Source organism: Centruroides sculpturatus, unplaced genomic scaffold, assembly GCF_000671375.1.
Source record: "Centruroides sculpturatus isolate CEXI.00-Female unplaced genomic scaffold, Cexi_2.0 scaffold160, whole genome shotgun sequence".
In the NCBI taxonomy this organism is placed as follows: Eukaryota; Metazoa; Arthropoda; class Arachnida; order Scorpiones; family Buthidae; genus Centruroides; species Centruroides sculpturatus.
In genome coordinates this window covers 927459-951199 of record NW_019384435.1, presented here as the reverse complement: position 1 = coordinate 951199, position 23741 = coordinate 927459, and the positions used below count along the sequence as shown (strand labels likewise).

At 25.6% G+C, this 23741-nt stretch overlaps 1 protein-coding gene across 2 annotated transcripts in view; it reads right to left on the bottom strand.

The window, feature by feature from the left end:
• Positions 1-253: 253 nt before the first annotated feature.
• The window catches only part of LOC111619903 (serine/threonine-protein kinase AKL1-like), a 42905-nt gene continuing 19417 nt past the window's right edge, over positions 254-23741 (bottom strand). Inside the window, exons 3-8 of one of the 2 annotated variants that reach the window (XM_023361730.1) lie at positions 20880-21031; positions 20375-20440; positions 12847-12966; positions 9556-9688; positions 5913-9416; positions 254-1158 (exon numbers count right to left, since the gene is read on the bottom strand). In XM_023361730.1, the coding sequence (XP_023217498.1) occupies positions 1103-1158; positions 5913-9416; positions 9556-9688; positions 12847-12966; positions 20375-20440; positions 20880-21031 (4031 nt within the window). In that variant the 3' untranslated portion in view covers positions 254-1102. Of the gene's footprint in view, positions 1159-5109; positions 9417-9555; positions 9689-12846; positions 12967-20374; positions 20441-20879; positions 21032-23741 lie in introns of those variants that run through there. The other variant, XM_023361729.1, reaches the window with a different exon arrangement.

Here is a 23741-nt window from a genome sequence, read left to right as displayed (position 1 = left end):
TCTAGGTGCATCACTGATGACAAAGTATAATATTTTCTGAGTATGTATTTCGCATAAAACTAAATTATATTTTATCCTTTCAGAAAATTCATCTTTTTATATTATTATTGTATAAGAATGTTTATGCTGTATTTAAAATTTTTAACATTTTCATTGAAAAAAATGGATTCCTTGTTATACATACAAAGTGATTTAATACATTAAAAATTATTATATATATGAAAATTAAAAAAATAATAAAATTACAAAAGGGTTTATGCATAAATTTTATTATCACAGAATTTACATAATTTATGAATTTACTTAGTTTATAAAAGCAGAATTTTCTGCATTCCAGATATTCTGTAAATGCAAAGCCAACATTTATTATCGGTACTTCGAATACAGTTTGTAGATGAAAGATATTTTTGATTGTATTTAGAAACTGACTTGGAATAAATCACATTGTAGAAATAAAGTTCTACTATAAGTTTAAATTCAAACAAATTATTGAGAACTTTAAACTTTAACTTTATATTGACTGTACACAATTTATTTTGAAATATCAAAAGCCTTTTATAATCAAGATTTTAAGGCTTCAAATTGTATATAGTCTAAGACATTATAAAGCTAAAATAGTCAATAAGTACACATTTTATTTTCTTTTCTTACTAGCTAACGCTAATATACCTAACAATTTTATGCATACAAAACATGACTAATAATTGGTTGGAGCAATAGAATTTATTAAATGATTTTTCAAATAGTAAAAAAAAATAAGAAATGCAATGATAATAGAAATTATAATTATGAAATTACTAGAAAAATTTGTAAGAACAATAAATATTTTTGATTTGATTTATAAGCAACTATGATCAATTTAGCATCCAATCTATAAATTTCTTTTGATTTATTTTTACAATCCAACCAATTCAATATTTACATGTTTATTATTATTTTTCAACAAAGTCTTGAATTCAAATATAAACATTATGATTTTACTTTACTGTATTATTTATTTTCTAGTTAAAACATTAGTAAGTTCTCAGTAAGATATTTTCACACAGATTATTATAAAGCTATAAGGCACTTAAAACTAGATTTGAAATTGTGTCCCCTTTCATCAGTTCATTCGAGTTGTTTTGGTTGTCCAAACCCGGATGGGAACTGAACCATCAGCTGCAAAAGAATTATCATTATATTTAGTAATTTTATTTTCTATATTTTAATAGATTAATTCAATGTTTATCCTTTATTCACCCTTGTATATTGCAGTACAGTACTTACAGAATGCAATTTTGATATAATAGCTTATAATTTTGGTGGAGAGAGCTTTTTTGATATGGTTGAAAATGATATTCGTGAATTAATGAAATGAAAGATTTGAAAGGGGAAAAATTGGTACAAGTAGTAGATGACAATGACCCAAAATATATAGAGAATACCAATGGAAATAGTTCAGCTGAAGATTCTAGGAATCTGTTAACGAATTCACTTTAAAAAAAATTAAGAGAGAATATAGACTTGGCAGAAAGTTAGGAAAATTTTTTTTTTGCAGATAACGATCTCTCCATTGAGTGCTCCAGCAAATTTCAAAGATAATTGGAAATTTGTTTAACACCATACAATGAACTTTGAAAACAATTGCAATAAGGTACAGTACTTAAACTCTCACAATTGACTTAATGGAAAGTAAACCAGCAAACAAATCTGAAAAAGTTGAAAGTTATAGCAATGTCCAAAAGATTTCAACAGATGAAAACATCCAGCCATTAGATAGATGAAATTTACATTTAAAAAATGATTTTGGAATGTAAACCTACTTTCACTATGTAACGTGTCTTGTATAAAATGATTTTTATAATGTGGATCCTAATTACCACATTATACAAGGGTGACCTGTAATTTAAAATCTTTTACTTTACATATTTATACTTTTTGATAAACTTTATATTGAAAGGAAAATTTGAATTTTATAATTATAAAAGAAAATTATTATAAGATTTTAAATAATATATCTTAATTATGTTAATAAAGTAACTAATTATAATAAACTTTTATTTAAATTAAGAATACTTTTTAATATTTTATCAAGAAATTAATTGAACTTTATAAGTTACATCAAAAAATTCAAAATTAATATTAGATTTATAGTAACATAAATTTTTAATTATTATTTAAAGGCAATCTATCAATTTAATTGTTAGTTAAATTATTTAAATGGAGAAATATTGTTCAGAATTGCAATCTGAATTAACTATAACAATTAAATCAGAAAATTTAGAATCATCAGTAAAAATAAAAGTATGTTAAATAGTTAAGTTTTCATTAAAATATATATTTTCCAGAAATCAATTATAATGAACCATGAATTTATATAAATTTTATAAATTGTTGAAAATCCAATATTATATTATTTTCCAGTGTATTATTATAATAATAATTTTAGTGAGTCTGACAAAGTTATTTTGTCTGTAGACACACAATGCTTCAAGATATCTATTTAATTTTAATAGGGATTATTTAATTTTACCAAGGCTGTGGAGTCGGAGTCATGGAGTTTTGGTGTTTTAGCCGGAGTCGGTAGATTTTTACGCAACTCCACAGCCCTGAATTTTACACATTTATCATTCAATTTCAGTGTTTGAGTAGGAACAAATATATATAAAACATTTGGCTTTTGTTCATTCATACATCTTGTATTTAATTTTATAAAATGCATATAGACTAATATATTAAAATAAATTTTTGATAATTTGTTTATTTTATTAAGTCAAATTTTCAGTGTTGATAAATGAACAAAAATATTTAATACACTTAAATATACAGACAATTAAATGTAGAAAATTTAAGTTTAATGGTAATTAAAAGTGAATTTAGGAATTTTAATTGTTTTTTAAAGCTTCATTTATTATCAAATATTAAATTATTATGGCAGTTATTTAAAAGTTAGTATAGGCATGTAAAATTTTATATAAATAAATAGTAACTTACCTAAGATTTGTTAATATTTTTCACTCTAGTTCTTTCATTAATAAATATATTAATTGATCATTCATATTCTTTAACAGCAATCAAATCAAACAAGTTAATTGCTTACAGATCATAAAATTCAAATTCATAACAATTAGTCAAATAAATTAACTACATCAACAATTAATTAAATTGAAAATAAATTTAATGACAAATATTTTTATGTACAAATAAAATACATAAAAAACATTTCACTTTTATTGTCAGCAGTCATTGAACATCATAGCATTTCAGTAAAAGTACTGTTACATCATGCAATAAATTAGCAGTCAGTATAAAATGATAATAATAAATTAAACACAAAATCTAAATTTAGAATGGGAATAAAGAGGAAAAATATAATTATGACATCACATTCCTACAATATCACCCTCAGATGTTGAGTAAGACTGGTGTAATGCTCTAGTCTATTTACAGTGACGTTCTATATTTAGATGTAGTTGTAGAAATACCAATATCCATTATGGAAAGACACTCTAATAATTTTTTTTTATAAAAGAAATTAGTGAATTAATATACAGAACTCTTCGAATAATTAAAAAATAAAAAAAAAAAACAAGTTAAAAATTGAAATTTTCAAAATTTATTTATATAATTTTTTTTTTTCATATGTATCTTATTTAGGCACTTTATAAATTTTATATTTTATATAATAATAAGAACTTCAATAAATCTAAATAATTTTTTCTATAATTATAATTAATATAAATGATTCTGAAATTGTTTATAACAATTAATTAAAATTCAATATTAAATAAATCTCAATATATTTTTATACTTTAAACATTTAATTTTAAATCCAAATTATCATCATCATTTTTATTTTTGGCACAATAGAAATTTTAAAGACTTTCAACAGATCTAAATAAATTTTGTTTAATTAAATATTCATTATATTTCTGATAAACAATATTTAACATATTAAAGGATGAATAAAAATAAATTAAACATTTTTTTCTATTTCTGAATCCTTTAGAATTTGAAAAAAAAAACAAAAAATTTCAATCTTCCAACTTACGTAATCATTTAAATAATAATTTTAATTCAAATTATTATAATAATAAGTGTAGATTTTTTATTTTAATTCCAATGATGGCTATTTTAAACTGATTTTTGAAACAAGATTATTATTTAAATAAAAAAACGTTGATTACTGATAAAAATTTATATTCAAGTCTTACATATGTTAAACATATGTAAGAATTAATTTTAAATATAACTTATCTATCAAGGATATTTCAATAATGCAAATTTCAGTAATTTTTAAATTTATAAAATTGTCATCAAAATTTCACTAATTTAAAAACTCTAAAGAGACATTTTTGGTGAAATTATAGAAGTTACAAAGTTAGAAGAGCATGAGAAGATTTAATCTCTTCCAAAACTTAATCATTTCAGAATATTTTCTTGTATGTGAAGGTGATAAAATTATATTTTTTAATTTTTTTCAGGATGCTTTTTTAGTATATTAATATATAATTGATGCAAGTTGGATGATGAAAGATATTTTGGCTTTTTAATTGTTTTGTTATTAAATTTTTTAAGTTCAAATTACAGATTAAATCAAGATAATGAGTATTAAATGATTTTGTATGTTGAACAGAATATTAGGAATGTAAAGATATAATATTATATGTTTTAAATTTAAAAAAAACTTATATATTTCTTAAATATCCATAATGAACAACATTTCTAATTAATATAAAAAGTACATTTGCCAAAATTTATAAAATTATATGTATGTTACATTTTTGTATAAAAATATTCATTTTTATTACAGTCATGTTATTACTAATCCTGTAAACATGATTTAATGTCATGATAAAATATTAGTAAAACAAATTAGATAACAAACAATAGGACTTCACACCATTAAGAGCACAAATTTCACATAAAATTTAAAATAGTTATAATATCACAGTAAGAGCATAAAATATGACTAAGATAGTAATTAAAAAAATGATTTTTATACTAATTTGAAGTACAGTTGTTTCTTTTCAAAAGTATTTTCATCAACAAATTTCAAAATTTTCTATAAAACTAATCAAGTAAAAATAAAAAGTTTACTTGATTAATAGAAAATAAAAATATAAATTTCTTGGTAAATAGTTAAACCCTTATTTTAATATAATAGGATAGTTATAAACTAAATATACTCTAAAACTTTTAAGAATGTTTTAATTTACTTGTAATCATTAACATATTTTGATCAAAAGTAGCCCATTTTTTTGGTTCTAAAACTGATACGCCAATGGAATCAGTTTTAGAAAACTGTTGAAAACATTTGGCATGTTGAGATGATTCCATTTCTTGATCGACTTTATATGTACAAGATTCTAAGGAAGTTTTATTGTCCCAGATAAGTGAATTTACTTCTTCTTTAACACAACCTTCTAAATTGATATCACATATTTTAGCTGTTTTTTCAATAGGAAAGGACTGACTAGAATCCTTATCATGTACAGATGTTAATGACGACTCATATGCACTAACTCTTGTTTGTAAAACTGCATTTTCAGATTTAACACTAACTTCATTTTTTTCTGATATTAATAAATGCTGTTTATATTCAGTTTCTATCATTTTTTCTTTATTTAAAGAATTATTATTAACAAATTTCCAAAGTCCAACAGATTCTGGTGCAGTGATTGAAACCTGCGGTTCATTTTCATCTTTGACAGATGATGTTTCTAAACTGTCAGGTGTAAGAGTTCCATCTGATCTGATGTCTAATGTATTCTCCTCTTTTAATTCAGAAGCAGAATTTTCTTTTAAACATGCAACATAATCATTAGTAATGTTTTTTGCTAGATAGGAAAATTGCTTTGTGGAATTGTTAGTACTTGCCATGCGCCATCCAGAGCATGCAGGATTCAAAAGTTCTGAATTGAAATACTTACCTCTAGGTTGTCCAAGATTTTCTACATTGGATCTATTAGATTCTTGTGTACTATAAAACCTTTGTACTGGAATAGTAGTGACATTTGGTGTTTCACTTGTTGGATCACTGAATTCACGTCTTATTGTTACTCTTCCTGGCGCCGTAGTAAATTCTTGTTGTTGCCAAACACCACCTGTACTACCTGGTGTTCTTGTATTTGATTGAACAATGACAGATCCATCTGGATTACCTCTATTGAATGAAACTGTCATTGAAAGAATAGGACGATTTGTTCCTCTTGAAGTAACTCCTTCTTGAGGTCCAGCAAACTGCAAATTCCCACTGTAAGAACGTGTATATTTGGTATAATTCTGTGGATTAGATGTAACTTGTGGTCTTCCATTGTTTCCATCTGAATCATATTTTACATTAAATGAATTTCCACTGTTTGAATGTATAGGCATCCTTTCTGGATAATTTGTTTCTGTAACAGTTTTAACTGTTGAACTTTGAACTTTTCCTGTACTGTCAACAGAAATTTCACTTCGATATGACTTATTACTCTGTTTCTCCAAGCTTTGGTTTGATTGTGAATGCTGAGGTTCCTGTAATTGATCATTAAAAGGAGCATCTATATCTGTTAATTTATCACTCATAGATCGGTTGTATCTCATATAATCCCTCGGTCTCATTGTTCCATATATGGATGATGTGGGATTTTCATTATGCGCAGATAAATCATGTAATCTAACAAATTCTTCAAAAGGGCTATCAAAACCAGGTACGTCAGTCATATGTAACCATTGTTCCACTCTATGTCGTCTGCTGTCAGCTAAATTATCAAAAGGACTTTGGGGATACTCTTCTTCAAATGAACCATGTCTCTCTGCTGAATTTTTTGATTTAACATATTGATGAAATGTTTTAGGACCAAAACCATCATCGAATGATGGGTATCTTGTTTCATCTCTAGAATATAGCCGTCTTATACCATCTGAATCTGTACTAGTACAACTTTCAACACCACTGTCTTTACGACTTCGTCTTTCCTGTGCATTTGTAGCATAATCTTTACAATTCCAAGCCTCTTGTTTTTGTGGTGAATCTGGTTCACTTACATTTACAGACTGTTGCCTTTGTGGAGACTCAAGAACAAATCTTAAAACAGTCTCTCTCGGGGATTGAGATCTTTCTCTACTTAATGATCTTGTGCTGTATCCTGTACTTCCTCTAGAGCCATATTGATTCTGCTTTTGCAGCAATGCTGCTCCTCTGTTTCGACTGACAGATCTTGTAAAACAAGGCATTTGTGGTGGGTCCCTGAAACTTCTTAAATGATGAGGTAGATCTTTATTAACTGACATCATTAATTGCCAAAGCCCTTGTGAACCATAAACAACAGGATGCATATCATCAAAGTGAATATCAAATTCATCTTCATTATCTGATGATTCTCTTTCAGAGGATTGAACATATCTTTTATCATTCTGCCTGCTCCATTCTTTTGATTGCTGTCTCTCTGTTTTAAATTGTCGAAAAGGATCATGATGTCTTTCTCTCCAAAAAAGTGGTCTTTTTGAAAATTTTCTCATATTATCTTTAATTTTCATAAAGTTGCACATCATTGAATCACCAGTCCAACTATCAAAGATATCATCAAAAATATCATTAGATTCAGAAGAACTTTGACTATCTGATCTGGATAAAGATTCATCACGGACTTGAACATGTTCAAATTTTTGAAATTCATCAGTTCCTGGTAAAGTAGTAATTTTTGTTTTTTTCTCAACTTTTGTCCATGATCCATCAGCTCCTGGTTTCGTATAAATTTTTCCTGTTTCTGTTATACATGTACCTTCTTTGGTAAAGGTAAATTTTTTGTAGCTACGAGTTATTGGTGTAGGACCTTGCTTAACACAAGCAAAATTATCATCATCAACTTGTTTCCAGTTATCTTCACATATGTCTGATGAAATATTATTCCATTCAGAATGTTTAATAAGTGCCTGATTATTTTTTTCATTTTTAATAGGTGGTGAAAGTGGCGTTCCCCAAATGGATTCAGTTTCTTCACGATTTTGTGAAAAATGAACTAATGATTTCTCAGCTTGAGAAGAATTTTTTTCTTTAGATGAATTTTCCTGATTACTGAATACTATTTCTGCTTTACTTTGTATTGGTTTTTCTTTTGTAGTTTTTGAGTATGGCTGTGGAACTTTGAAAAAAGATGGTCCTTTAGTTACATCTGGACTTTCTACATTTAGTGGTGGTGATATGTTTGATTGATCCACAGGTGGAGAAGATGGATCATTAGACTCTACAGAGCTTTGTTGTGATAATCTTTTTTCTAATAAGCGTGCCTTAGCAATATTTTTTTTTAATATTCCTTTAGCAGCAACTTTTTTGGCTTCAGATTTATTAGAATTATCTTCATTTTCAGAAGTTTTTTCAGCCGAATTTGCATTCTCTGAACTTTGATTTTCTTGATGCAATTCACTATTGTCTGGTGTTTCAACCTTTTTTGTTTCTTTTTCAGATTCTTTTACTTTTTCTTTCTTTGCTTTCTGTTCTAATTGTGTTTCATTTAAAGAGGTTCTTCTTTCAATTTTTGTAGGTGATGTTTCAGCTGATTCTAAAAATTTAGGAATAGTTACTTTTCCAGGTTTACGTCCATCATGTGTTGCAACCTTTTCTTCATCAGTCTTATTTAACTCAATGCTTTGTTTTCTTTTTGATGGTTCATTTTTTTCATTTTTTCCTGAAATAGGTTTCTTGCTGGTTTCATTTTTGTTCTCAGAAGTAATCTCCTTGGTTTTATTGGTTTTCACAGATTTAGCTTTGTTTTTTTCTTCATTGTCAGGTTTTACTGTTTTATTTTCATTTTCTGTTACTTTCTCACTTACTGCAGAAGGTTCATTACTTGTTTCACTTATATTATCATTATTATTTTGATCTTTACCAACTTCTTGTGAAACTTGTTTTGATTGCTGATTAGAAAGTTCAGTTTCTTTTGGTTGATCTAAATTTACTGATGTTGATTTTTTTGGTTTTTTATTTTTATGTGCTATACTTGATATTTTCATTAAGCTTCCATCAAAAGATCTTTCAGCTTGCCTTTTAGCACATTGTTCATCTAATTCTGCTGCTACATTTGCTGGCAAAAACTCTTCATCTTCTTCTAAGTTTGGTAAATTAGGGATACTAGCATTATGCTCGTTGTCAGCTTTTCCATCAGTAAAAGTAAAACTATCTGTAATTGTGTCAGCATCATCATCATTGGGTAACTTTGATTTACCATCTGCAGCTGCCAAAGGATTCTGCGTATTACCTTCTTCTGGTGAAGCAGGTGCTAAGGCTAGTAACAAATCAATTCGAACTGGAGTCAAGTTAGCTAGATCTTCTGAAACTTGAAGTAATGAATGTTCATAACCTTCATTAACCCAGCTATCTGAACAGATATCAATAATAGTTGCTCTTTTACTTGGATTTACATTTAGAAGACGATGAATTAAATTAGATGCCTCTGTAAATTAAACAAATAGAAACAGTGTGTTAATAGATTTTAATATATTTTTAATAAGTAATAAAATAGCTTTATAATTTATATTTTTGGATTATACTTTCTTAATAATATTATACTTTAAAAATGTTATATAACTAACCAGCCTTTGTTGTGGGTTCATAATAATCTCCTTCTGAAATTTGTTTTACAAGTCTCTTAAAGTTGCTTCCATCAAAAGGCATGGCACCATATACTAAGGTATAGAGTATTACTCCCATACTCCAACAATCTACCTGATAATAATTTAAGAGTTAAATTATGTGTAAAAATAAGAATAATTTTATATATTCATATTAAAAGTTAAGAAAATCAAATGATTTGAAACTAGAATAAATATATAAAAGAATATACAACTTAATTCAGGAAGTCAAAAAGAGTTGTTTTTAAGTATCATTTTTAATCATAATTTGATTGTTATCAGCTTAAAATTTAAAAGTTTGTAAACTTATGGACAGACTGTAGCTAAAATTTATTTTTAACTTCCTGAATTATCTCATATGCTTTGATATATTGAAAAAATATTCCATTGCATGATCTAGATTCATTTCAACTAAATGCATTCAAAAATGAATCAATCTAAAAACTACAGTTCAAGCAAATATTAAGCATTAAAGATTAACATTGCAATATCAAAATGTGCAAATAAAAAAAATTGAAGCTTTTAATATGTAGAATACAGTATCAAATTCCAGTATTCAAGTATTCAAATGGAAATATTTAATGAAGTTAATATTAAATAATCACAAAGTTTTTAATATTATATATAGATATAATCAGTGGCCAATTTAGTGATAAGTAGATTAAACAATCACATGAGAACTCTCATATGACATATAACTACTAAATGTTTAATGTTTATATTAGGATGGTGCTTAAAATAGGGAAAAAATAAATCTTTTACTTTTTTGTGGTCCTACCCTCCAGAACTATCCAACTGGTCTCAAATTACTACAGAAGAAATTTGAACTCAATATATTAATATTTAGAGGTAGCTCAATGACCACAAAGTTTATAAAAAGAGTGATTTATGACAAATGAAAACATACAAGACCTGTTTTGGTAAACAAGACTTGTTTCACTTTTTGGACAATTACAGACAAATTAAATAGTCATGTAGAATTCAATATTCAAAAACTTGATGGATTACAAACCAAAATGCAATGAAAATATTTTTAAACATCACAATTTACAAAATTTGAAATTTTCAGTACTATGTTCAATGTAACTTTATCAGTTTATTTTGGTAGAGACAGACAGTGTCTCTTTCTTGCTATTTGGATAATTTGTCTCCAACTGCTCCCTCACTAGTTACTCTGTCTCCTTTACAGCTTGCACCTTCTTCTTCAGTATCTGTGCTGCTGCTGAGGATATTAGTTCTGCTATTTCTTCACAACTTCTGTTCAAGTTTTCCATTCTACGTTTTCTGTTAAGCATCTGTTCCTGTCTTTGTGCTGATTGTTTCTCCTTCGCAGCTAATTTTGCATCCACACCTACAATTGACCCTTTACGTCCTTTTCCACACTCAGCTAACAAGAAATCATGATCCTCTGGAATTTTTATCATTTCAACTCCTCTAAGATGAGAAATGTCAAAAAGTTCATCTAGTTTATTAATAAATTTGGCCTCATTTGTTTGCTATGTTACAGATTGTCGCCCCTTGTTTTTCTTTAGCAAATGCCATTATTCAAATGTTCATTCTAGTTTAGTTATGCAGTTTCTTGGATCCATCATTGGGATCTTTGCCATTTCATAAAATATTGACAACTTTATGACTGTAACAGCTGATGACTGACTGATAGTTTGTTTCAGTTGAAGATGGTGATATAAAAACAAACCAAAAGCCTGACTTAAGAATGGCAACTTGTTGCCAGTTAATTCAGTTACTGTTGAACCAAGGAGGTACACTTCAGTTTTAGATCTAGTTGCTGCTGCCATCATATTTATTATTTAATAACTTTGTCAAAATGAACAAAATTGTATTATGTGATTTGCTTGAGCAGTTTCTGGATTATATAGTCTATGCATCTGATGATATCAGCAGTCCTTCAGCAACGTGCCTGAACTTGTCCATACAAGCCAAATAGCCAATAGGTGCTGAAGTAAGCAGTATGAGTCATTGAGTCAGCTTCAACCAGAAACAGGGAAAAACATCTGCAGCAAGACTTGATGATGTTAGCAAAATAAAGTTCATGAGTCATGACAGAAATTAATTCTGTGGGAATGTCATGTAACTAATGCGTGATTAATTTAATGGTTTATTTATTGAGATGACCAACTAGTTTTACAAACTGTTGTTCTGAAATGGATACATTGTGGTTGAAGCTTGTGATTGCCATATGCTCATCATTACTATTTGGAACCTATGAAACTTCAGTGACATTGAGCTACCAGTAAATATTCACAACAGAGTAGATTTTTGGCACAAATGTTATATATATATATAATAATATTTTCACAATTTGTAAATGTGAATCTCCTACCCTCTATTTCCATTCCAATATATATATATATATATACATATACATATATATATACTGTATATATATAAACATTTTAGAAGTAAGTTTAGATATCATTATTGATCATTGCAATATCAGAAAAAGTTCAGTTTTAGTATCTGAAACAATCAATCAATACAGAGTCACTTAATATGTATAATTTCTTGTTATATTAATATTTTTGACAAAAAAGAAGTAACATTTCTATAAATTTTTAGTAGTATTATTTTTTTTTTTGTTAAATTTTTGAACAAAGAATTGCTCCAATTTGAAAACATTATTTGTTCACTAGATACAAAAAGTGATATTTTTATTATTAATCAAAATTTGACCAGTAAGAATTATTCTTAATATATCAAAAATGTTTGTTTTAATATGCATTTACTTATGCAAATGCATATTAAACATATTTGATATTATAAAGTAATTATGACAAACTGACAGTAAGAAGAAAAATATAGATCTTTTTATTCCATTTTCATTTTTCTATGCATTTATATTGATGGCAATCATACAGATTGCTACTTATAAAAAATGAAACAAAAGCCATAAATTATTGATGATTTTGGTTTATATTCTTCTAACTTCTTATTTTATAATTATTTTTTCAATGTTCTGTATTTGCTCTTTTCTTTCCAGAGCTTTGCATTTAGTATCGGTTACATATAATGTATATAAATAAGTCAATTTTTATAGAAAGATAATTTGAAAAAAGTTTTTTAAAATTTTATTGTATTTAAAATAATGCATTTGGATAACGCAAGTCAGAAAAATTGATGAAATCAATTTGAAGATTTTTGCAGATTTAGATTAATCAGATCATGCTTTAATGACAATACTACTAATGGCTTACTATATACATTAAAAAAAAAACATCAAAATGAACTTATTACCTCTGGACCATAATATGGAACACCTTTTACAATTTCAGGTGATGCATACAGTGGACTTCCACAGAAAGTATCTAAAAGATGTTTTTCATCATATACATTGGACAATCCAAAATCAGCAATCTAAAATAATAAGAAATAAATTAAAGAGTGAAAAATCAGATTTATATAAATAAAATATCACATTTAATTTTAGTAAAAATTTGTTAAAAGAATATGTAATTAAATAAAAAGTTAAAACTAGAATTAAGAATAATTCTAACCAATTTAAATATTCTATATGTAATCTTAGAATTTTTGACTGTACTATAATTTCCTGCCTCTGCAGGTACAATTTTTCATTTACAAAAACAGTTTGTCATATGATTTTTGCAAGTTGAAAGTATCATTTATTTTCTTTCTTGGCATATCAGCAAAGAAATGTTGCAAACTGTAAGAACATTTAATAATTAAAAAGAAATATTATCAAATTTATGAAAGAAATTAAACAATTCATTTTAAAGTTGTACAATGAATGTTTAAACTCCAGTATTGAAAAATGCAGTTAGTTCTTCATTTATGAGTTTCTGACTTATAACAACCAAAACCAGTACACTAAGGAAATATTTTCAACTCCAAACAATCAGTTGCACTCACTAATGGCATGGTATAATAAATGCTAAATATGATTCTGTAATGGATAATAAACACACACTGTGTAGCAATATATTACATTTAAAAACAAATAAAGTTATAACTCAGATCTGTGCCACTAGTGCTTAAAAATTGATGGCTAGAAAAGATAAATGGCAGGCTGAGGCAGTAAAGATGTCAGCCTGCCATTCTNATGAATGTTAAATATGATTCTGTAATGGATAATAAACACACACTGTGTAGCAATATATTACATTTAAAAACAAATAAAGTTATAACTCAGATCTGTGCCACTAGTGCTTAAAAATTGATGGCTAGAAAAGATAAATGGCAGGCTGAGGCAGTAAAGATGTCAGCCTGCCATTCCGGGGATCTGGGATTAAATCCAAACAGACAAACTCCAGGAATTTTCCATGAATAGTTGGGTCTGTCCCAGATCCATCAGGTCCTGACAATCTTGTCACCCTTATTATGGGCCTAGCCAAACACCAATGTATGCACCCCCTTTCCATCTAGACTGCCCTTTTCCTAATCCCCTAGGAAGCCACAAACAACAGAAAATTCATGATTTCTAGCCTATTCTGCAAATATAAAAGTAGAAACTAATGAATGATATTTGTCCATTGACCCATGCAACTTTGTCTTAAGTTGACCAAAACCCCATTTCTTGTTTTCAAGGCTAAATTAAACCAAATGCAACTTGCGCCACCTTGTGGAGGCACTGATCCAACATTGAATAAGAGTTTGAAGCTTCTTGCATAATGCACAATGCCCTTTTTATAGCTTGTTCCCCTCTTTCTCATAGTCTGCAGGTGCCACTGCCCATGATGAGTACAATTAAAAGGCCTCTCAATGCCTGTAGAATAAAAAGAATGGAGGGGAAAAAAAACACTTAAAAATTGAAAAAGAAATTTTCTGCAGGAATGTTCAGTCCAAGATTATCATTCTAATATGAAATTTATAACAAAACAAATTGATTCTATCCAAAACTTAATACTTCCTCAAAATAGTATGATATTTGATTCCTCTAAACTGATTTTTGAAATTATTTTTGCAAATCTTTTATATTAATAAAATATAATTAAATTGTATCTCTATAATAACTTTCTGAATCAATCACCAAAACAAACTTTTTCCATATCAATAGTGAAGGAGACACATCTTGTCATTCTTAGTTGAAGTGTCAGAGTTTAATGCTATTAATTGTTATTAAATATCTAAGCTAAAACATCTTAAGCTAAGTTTAAAAAGTAAAGATTGGCTTGATATTTATTAGAAGACTGATGGATGTGTAAAACATACAAGCAGAATTGAATGGATCCATTTGTGCTTTTGTCTTTTGCATCTGGACAATACAAACAACAAGATGAGACCTGCCTCATTTTATCATGTCATGATATCTTCTTGACAAAAATGATTTTAGAGTGATTTTATTGATATTGTGAAAAGATTGTAGCAGATGATATTCAGCAGCTTATAATGAACAGTGTTTTACACCATAAAAATCAGAAGTTTTTTAACACATAGTCCATAGATTATAGGCAAGAAATTATAATAAAAAAATTTTTACAACAGATTATTAAATATTAGGAAAAATTAAAATTTTAAAGCATATTACACTTGTATGAAATTTGTCAACAACATAATATAAATATGAATTACTGTTATTTTTTTATATAAATTTTATTTATATAAAAAAATCAGAGAGATCATCACAGGCTATCTTCTACAATTAAAAGGCAATTTTAAAGGTTGTGGATTGTAGAATGTGCTGATTTTAAATTGCAATTACAAACTTTTGACTATGGAACAATAGGCACAAAGTATATAGTAAAATAGGTTATGCAAAATTTTGTTTTTGTTCTAGCAATTTTCTGAGGGTTACATGCACAAAAATTCATATTTGAAAATGTTTAATTTTAAAAGAAATTAGTTAAAGTGTTAATTTAATCTCTGTTTAAGAACAATTTTGCAATTGCACTCATATATATTACAATCTCTATATTACATAGCAATTATTATTACACATTAAAAACGTGATATGCCAGTTTTAATAAAAGTATTAAAAATTGATTTAAAAAAAAAATAATTTTTAATTCTATTTTAAAAGTTATTCTATGTATAATTGTACTAATATTTCCAAAGGAATTATTTTATAATTAAAATATTTATTTATTAAATATATTAGTTTTCTATTTCATTGATTGTTTTTCAACATTAAAAGTGTGTTTTTAATTTCGCTATTTTGAAGATGTTATTTGAGAGTGTACTATTAGGTTTTTAAGTTTTAAAACAAAATCATCAATATAAGAAAGACTGAAATATACTCATTGAGCATAACTTATTGTATCAAAATAAATCAACTACACTACAAGAATAAAATTGGTTATGAAGAACAAGTTGTTGAAATTTGAATAGTTGAATGATTGAAAATTCTAATGGCATTTCAAAAATTAAATTAAAAATGCATAATTTTCTTTTAAATATAAATTATNAATAAAAAGAATGAAGGGGAAAAAAAACACTTAAAAATTGAAAAAGAAATTTTCTGCAGGAATGTTCAGTCCAAGATTATCATTCTAATCTGAAATTTATAACAAAACAAATTGATTCTATCCAAAACTTAATGCTTCCTCAAAATAGTATGATATTTGATTCCTCTAAACTGATTTTTGAAATTATTTTTGCAAATCTTTTATATTAATAAAATATAATTAAATTGTATCTCTATAATAACTTTCTGAATCAATCACCAAAACAAACTTTTTCCATATCAATAGTGAAGGAGACACATCTTGTCATTCTTAGTTGAAGTGTCAGAGTTTAATGCTATTAATTGTTATTAAATATCTAAGCTAAAACATCTTAAGCTAAGTTTAAAAAGTAAAGATTGGCTTGATATTTATTAGAAGACTGATGGATGTGTAAAACATACAAGCAGAATTGAATGGATCCATTTGTGCTTTTGTCTTTTGCATCTGGACAATACAAACAACAAGATGAGACCTGCCTCATTTTATCATGTCATGATATCTTCTTGACAAAAATGATTTTAGAGTGATTTTTTTGATATTGTGAAAAGATTGTAGCAGATGATATTCAGCAGCTTATAATGAACAGTGTTTTACACCATAAAAATCAGAAGTTTTTTAACACATAGTCCATAGATTTGGGGAGAGAAATTATAATAAAAAAATTGAAGTTCATTATTTTTCAATTTTTGGGCTGCAATTTTAAAAAATTGTAGACCTATAAAATTCCACTGATGTCCATTTGTCTGTCCTTCCTTTTATTAATGTCCATAACGGAAGTCGCGTTATTTCAATTTAAAATGCTTTTCTCCTGAAACAATTAATAGATGACCGACACGACTCTATTGTTAAAGGAAATGTATAATGTACAGAGACAAGCCACTATTAATTTGAGATGGAGAGCATATACTTTAAAAATCTGTAAAAATATTTTTACCTCTTGAAAACGTATTTACAGAAAAAACAATGGAGACAAACAGTGACGTATTTAGAAATTTTAATCCTTAAGCAAAATAAGGTAAAAGGCTCTCAATGCTGAGGGCTTAGACCGGTCTTTCCCAACCTTTTATGTGCTATGCCCCACCTAAGCCTTTCTAAAATTTTTATGCCCCCCTAACATATACAGTGGCTATACGGTTAACTTAAACTCTGGACAAGTCCATTTTCGAATTGTCCTCCTGTGGGGCGTGGTCCCCACGTTGGGAAGCACTGGCTTAGACCACTCTTTCTCAAAGTGGGCGATAACGCCCCCTTGTGGGCGCTGGATGCTTTCAAGGGGGCAGTAGAAGGTTCAGTGATTAAATATGAGTTTTATTTCTTCTCATTGAAACATTCTTTGATCTCAGAAATAGGATATGGGTCACAGCCTATCTATCCTATTCATATAATAATGCATGTTTAAACATTATATTTGCAATAACTGTTTTTAAGACCCTGTACACACTAGGCGTTTTTCAACGCGCGTTAAACGCGCGCGTTTAAAAGAACCAAGAGTTCTATGTAGCCGTACACACTCAAAAGCCAAGCGCGCGTTAAACGCGCGTTTTGCGAGCGCTTATAGATTTTTGTTAAAACGCNTCATCTTTATTAAAAAAACTTTTCAGTCACATGTTCTTAAAATTAGATGATTTTAATAATAAGAAATAACATGGTTTCAATAAATATTAATATAGTGTACTTCATCAATATGATCAATTTATCACTGTTTCTTTGTATTATTATTTATATTTTTTATATAGTAAATAAAATTATAAGTTAATTTAAAATACTTAGGATAATATTTTATAGTAAATAATTATATATACAGTACTTTTAAAATTTTTAGTTTCATCTTTATGTCTATTCAAATTATCTTATTTGATTCTTTTTTAAAGGTTTTACATTGACTTTAGGATACATTTGTATACTAAATGTATCCTAAAGTCAATTTAAACCCTTGAACATCCCTAAAGATAAAATATCTAAATTATCAAATCAATAGAACCATAATAAAGTGAAATACAATTTGTGTATATATGAAAGCTTTGGCATAGTACATATTTAGTAAAAAACATTTAATATTACTCAAATAAAATTTATTTGATGAATTCTCAAAAGTAATTTACTCTGAATAAAAACTGATATTATTACAGGTATTAATTTAAATTATCTTAAAAATTTGTTACAAGAAAATATTTCTATTTTAAACCAGCTTCTTGTGTTTTTAATTAATAAAACAAAATTACTGGAACATTAAAAAATAAATAGTTCAATTTGAAATATAAACTTATAAAATTTCATGTGTAACAGAGTAATTCTAAAATATTTAAAAATATAATTTATCAAATTATTTAATAGTCTGAAATTGATCTGATATATATATAGCACTGATGAGTAGTATCAATAATTTAACAATATTGTCACCTTAAAATTATCAATGTAAGTATTATTCATTTAACATATTTATTTACTTTATCATTTAGTTTTTTTTTTAAATCAACACATGTAAACTTAAAATATATGTTTCAGAGTTTCAAGGACGTCCAATATGAAGCATGTTTAGCAAATATTTAACAACTTTGTTTTCTCTTTATTGAAAACACATAGTCGTATCATTAAATAAAAAGGAAACTATTCATTTAACTAATTATTTCTTATTTATTAAAATTTATTTAAAGTTCCTGCTAATTTAAATACATTGAAATCATGCTTATATACAACAGAAAAAAAAAGTAAAAGGTTCTTGTAAAAACCTGAGATAAAAATAACTTTGCTAGTTGTTTACTGTTAATTTTCAGCCCATAAATCCTTGAAACAGCAATTGAATTATTTTTCTTGTTGTTGAATTCTAGCTTAAATAAGTGTTTCATTCAACAAGAAGATTCACATTGTTAATTTTCATTCTGTTTTAAACTATTCCATTAAACTGTTTCATTAAAATTAATTATTTTATTGTGTTACTTATATAATTTACACACATATATTAAAAATTTTTCTTTTCTTATTATTTCTGATAATATACATTTAAATTGTGTTTTGTTTTTTTAATGTTAGTTTTCATCTCTTTTAAAAGATTTTGTTGGAAACATATATAAATAAAACACTAAAGTTTTTGTTTTATTTATAAAAAGTGTTGATTCCAAGTTACTTCACACATTTCAACACAAATATATACACATATATATATATTCAAAAATTTTGAATACATGTGTATAAAAATAGAAAAAAAAAGTATCTTTCGTTTAATATCAGTAAATATTTTTAAAATGCAATTTCTTATGAATAAGTACTCCAAAATATATGAAAATCTACACATTTTCCAGTTAATTGACTCAGAAATTTTTAAAATTACAGCTTAAAATTATTTTGACTTCATAAAACTAGTATTTAATTAATATTTTTGAGTTCTCCCAGATTTGTTTCTAGAAGAAATTAAGTTTTAAATGAAGAATGTTTTAAGTCAAAACAATTTGATTAAAAACTTAAACATTTACAGACTTTCTGGAGTAGTCCTTCAGAACAGATTAATGTTAAATAAAAGAAGGATTAAAAATTTAAAATTTTCAAATGTACACAATCCTTTTTATTGTGATCAATGTAGTAATTTAATCATAGTATTATTACATACCTAATAACAACATTAATTTATTTAATCTGTAACAATTTTACAAATTTTATTTTTTTTTTAAAGAGCAGATTTTCTAGAAATTATAGTAACTTTATTATCAAACAAATCTTTTATACTCAAGTATAATATTTTTTTAACTCTAATACGAATAATCAATTATGTTAAATAGAACTGGTAAAGTAAGACTTTAGAGACAAATTGAAAATCAAAAATTATGGAAAGAATTTCCTAGAAAGTGTAAGTTTTTTTTATTTATTTTTAATACTGTAATATATTTCAAAAGTTCCAGTTAAATTTGATAACCTTGAAACTATTTAATGTTTATATATATTTTAAGATAATTGAGTGACTGATTTGTAAATAGAGATAAGGCAAATATTTTTAATATAAATTTTTCCGATAGATGTGACTAAACATTTCAATTTTATTTAGAAATCTGTTTTGTTTAAAAAAAATTCTCTCTCTAATAGTATATACAACAGTCTCTCACTAATTCTATTAAGAATTAGTGATAGGCTGTTGTATATACTTTCCTAGACTAAATAATACATTGTATATTTGTTGCCTGAAATTAATTTTAAAAACAGAGAAGAGTTATGATGATTAATAGTCTTAAAATAAATTTAAATGTTACAGAAAATTACAAATGTTAAATTGTATTACATTCTTTCTTTTCACTTATAAACTTAATTATTATTTTTATTAAATAAATAAAAGAAAACCTAATAAATAAATCATTTTAAGAAATAAATTATTATACCTTTGCATTTCCTTTTTCATCTAATAAAACATTTTCTAGTTTGAGATCACGATGACATATTTTATTCTTTAAAATAAAAAAAAGTAAATTATAATAATTATTTATTACAACAATATTTAACTGATAAGTTAATAATATACACAATTTATTAATTTTTTAAAATTGAATTACAGTATATTATTTTAAAAATTCTTATTATTAATATAAAGATTATCTATTTAAATTTACTATTAATTTATTTAATTTATGCACTGATATAAATAAAAAAATATGGTATAAAAATGAACAACATAAATATTCATTAACTCAGAATTTATGTAAAAGAAAAAGCTTTTAATTAAATAAAATATACAATATTTATTTGAATTTAAGATATTTATTAAAGAATTTATCTTAATATTAAAGACAGAAGCTATATAAATTCAACTACAGCTGTTTGTGCATTTAGACTGTGTATTTACTGACGTTTAAGCCAATGATTTTCAACTAGAGTAATGTTACCTACTTTGTGGCAGTAATATACAGCTGCTGCAATTTGTCTGAAAATACGACGTGCTTCTACATCATTCAATATTTTTTTTTGGCTTAAGTAATCATATAGTTCTCCTCCACTAGCATATTGCATCACCAACACAATCTTTTCTTTGTTTTCAAATACTAAAAAATAGACAATTCTAAATTCATTATTGTTTCTATGCAGTATAGTTAATAATAATGTTTGCTTACTTATTTAAAAAATAAAAAAAAATATATTTTTTATTGAATTATTTTATAGCATCTCTTCATAAATTAATAATTAAATAATTTGATATTAATAAATGACTTTCTGTAATATTACAATAAAAGCATAAAATTCTGTAATTAAAGATATATTAAGAATTTAATTTTTATTGATTAAATGAATATAAATACATATAAAATATGAAATTTCTATCATATCATCTTTTCTTTTTTTTAATAATAAAATTATAAATGCAAGTATTTTTAAATTCCTGCAAATAACACTCCTAAAAGAATAGAAAAGCAAAACTTTGGCAGCAGGTTCTATTTCTATTGTTAGTTATTTGGATCAGTGTCTTATGAACAACCCACTAATTGTTTAAATATTGGTCAATTACAACTGAATTGAGTATGTAGGTTACTATGCTTTTATCAGTTTAGCCAAAATTAATATAAAAAAGAAAAAAAAATTGCTGTGAAAAATATTTTATAAAATTGATTTATTTATATATTAATCAATAAATATTAAATTTATAAAACTACTTATTTTCTGATTGAATAAATAAATTATTTTCTTTTTCTTTTAGAAATAAATAAAAATTAATTTTTAATTGAAAATTTTATCAATTATTATTGCAAATTTGAAAGTGAAATGCTGGAAAATGATGAAATTTGGCATTAACATGAACGAGGTCAAGGATCATTAAAGAGAACAAATTTGGGTTCAGTTGCCTTTTAAATTTTCAGACCTGTTGTAATATAAATAGATGATTTCAGTTATAATTTATTTAAAATTTAAAAATTGAGATATCATTTTAAGATACAGAAGTTTTGCATTCAGTAAAGTTTGCAAATTTTTTGAATCACAAAAGACTTTTTTTATGCAGATGTGCTTGATCTGATTCCACCTGAAGCAGCTGTCCTAATCTTGTTTTTGCTAAGACACTGACATTTAAAGCATGTTCTCAATTAATAAGGGCAGAGTTCTAATTTAATTCCAAAAATACATATATACATATTATTTGCTCTCAATTTCAGTTATAAGTAATTATTTTTAATCTGCACTATTTAAAAAAAAAAAAAAAATTATGGTATTTAAAAAATTTCCAAAATTTTTGTATATTACACTTCATATTTATTAAAATATTTATATCAGAAGTCTTTTATTGTTTTATATATGATTAATTTTTGACAGACTGATTACTATTTGTCAGCTAAATCTAAAATTATTTAAATAGATAACAAATTTTTTTAAGGCAGAGAGTAACTTTTTACACATGTCATAGTTACATAAAATTTCAAAATCCAGTTTTAAGAAACTTACATTACAAAAGTAAATCTTACAGTGCTTACATTTGATTTGAATATTGTATGTAACAGTTTAACATATTTCATAATATTTAATTTTAATATGATCAGAACATGTTCATCATATTTATTATAAAGCAGGATACAAAATATTAAACCCATTTCAAACTGTTATTTCTTTAAACTTTTAAAAATTTTTTATAATTCATAAAAGTTTAAAGAAATAACGGTTTGAAATGGGTTTAATATCTTGTATCCTGCTTTCTAGCAATGATGTCACACAGCTAATTTAACCTGGAGATGATGCATTTGATTAATAACATTTTTAAAATGAAACATTTATGTTTGACCTGAAGAAGATCCAGCTGAGGATCGAAAATGTTGGTTGTTATCAAAATAATAAGCTATTGGAGAATTATTTAGAAGGTACTTCAAAGAAGGTTTGGTGTTATATCTGCACTCCAGTATTAATTAGTGTGAATAGAGCAATCTGAAGATAAATTGATAAATTCCAAGATCATGTATACTACATAGATACAATCATAAAACATAGATAACAATTTGTTTGTAGAAATGGGCTGGCAGAATTACATTTTAATAAAATATATATTTTATTAAAATAGATAACAATGTTTATTTAAAATAAAATCTGTAGCCTAATAATAAAAGAAAACTTATCTTAGTTTTAGAAATTTATTTTATTTTTTTAACATAAATTCATTGTTTTAATTAATTGTCAATTGAAAGCTTATTAATTTACACTTTAAAATAAGGTTAAAATTTTTCAACAAAATACACAACAAGCTTAAATTTTTCTGACCAATATACTGAAATAAAAGTCATTCTAAATTAAAATATTGTAGATAAAGGCAAGTATTTAAATTTAATTATCATAAATGAATAAATACATTACAGCATTTATTTATGATCATCAAATTTTTTCAATCTAAAAATAAATATAAATAAGTGAAGTAATTAAAAAAAAACATTATATTGTAAAATGATTTATCTATCATTACAGATAAAAACAGGTTAATTATATAAATTAGATAATAATTTATCTGCAAACAATATATATGAATAATATATATATTTACATGATTATATTCATTACATCTAATTATTATTTCATATCAATTTATGAATTATATATGTAATTTTAATGTATATGTAGAACATTAAAATTAGATACAAACATTACATATATAATTCAATGTAATTATTAAGTACAATAAAAAAATTATAAAATCAAAAATTATCACCCAGAGACATATTTCCTAGAAATTAAAAAATTATTTTGCAATGTAATGACAATATTTAATTTCAAGATAAAGATATT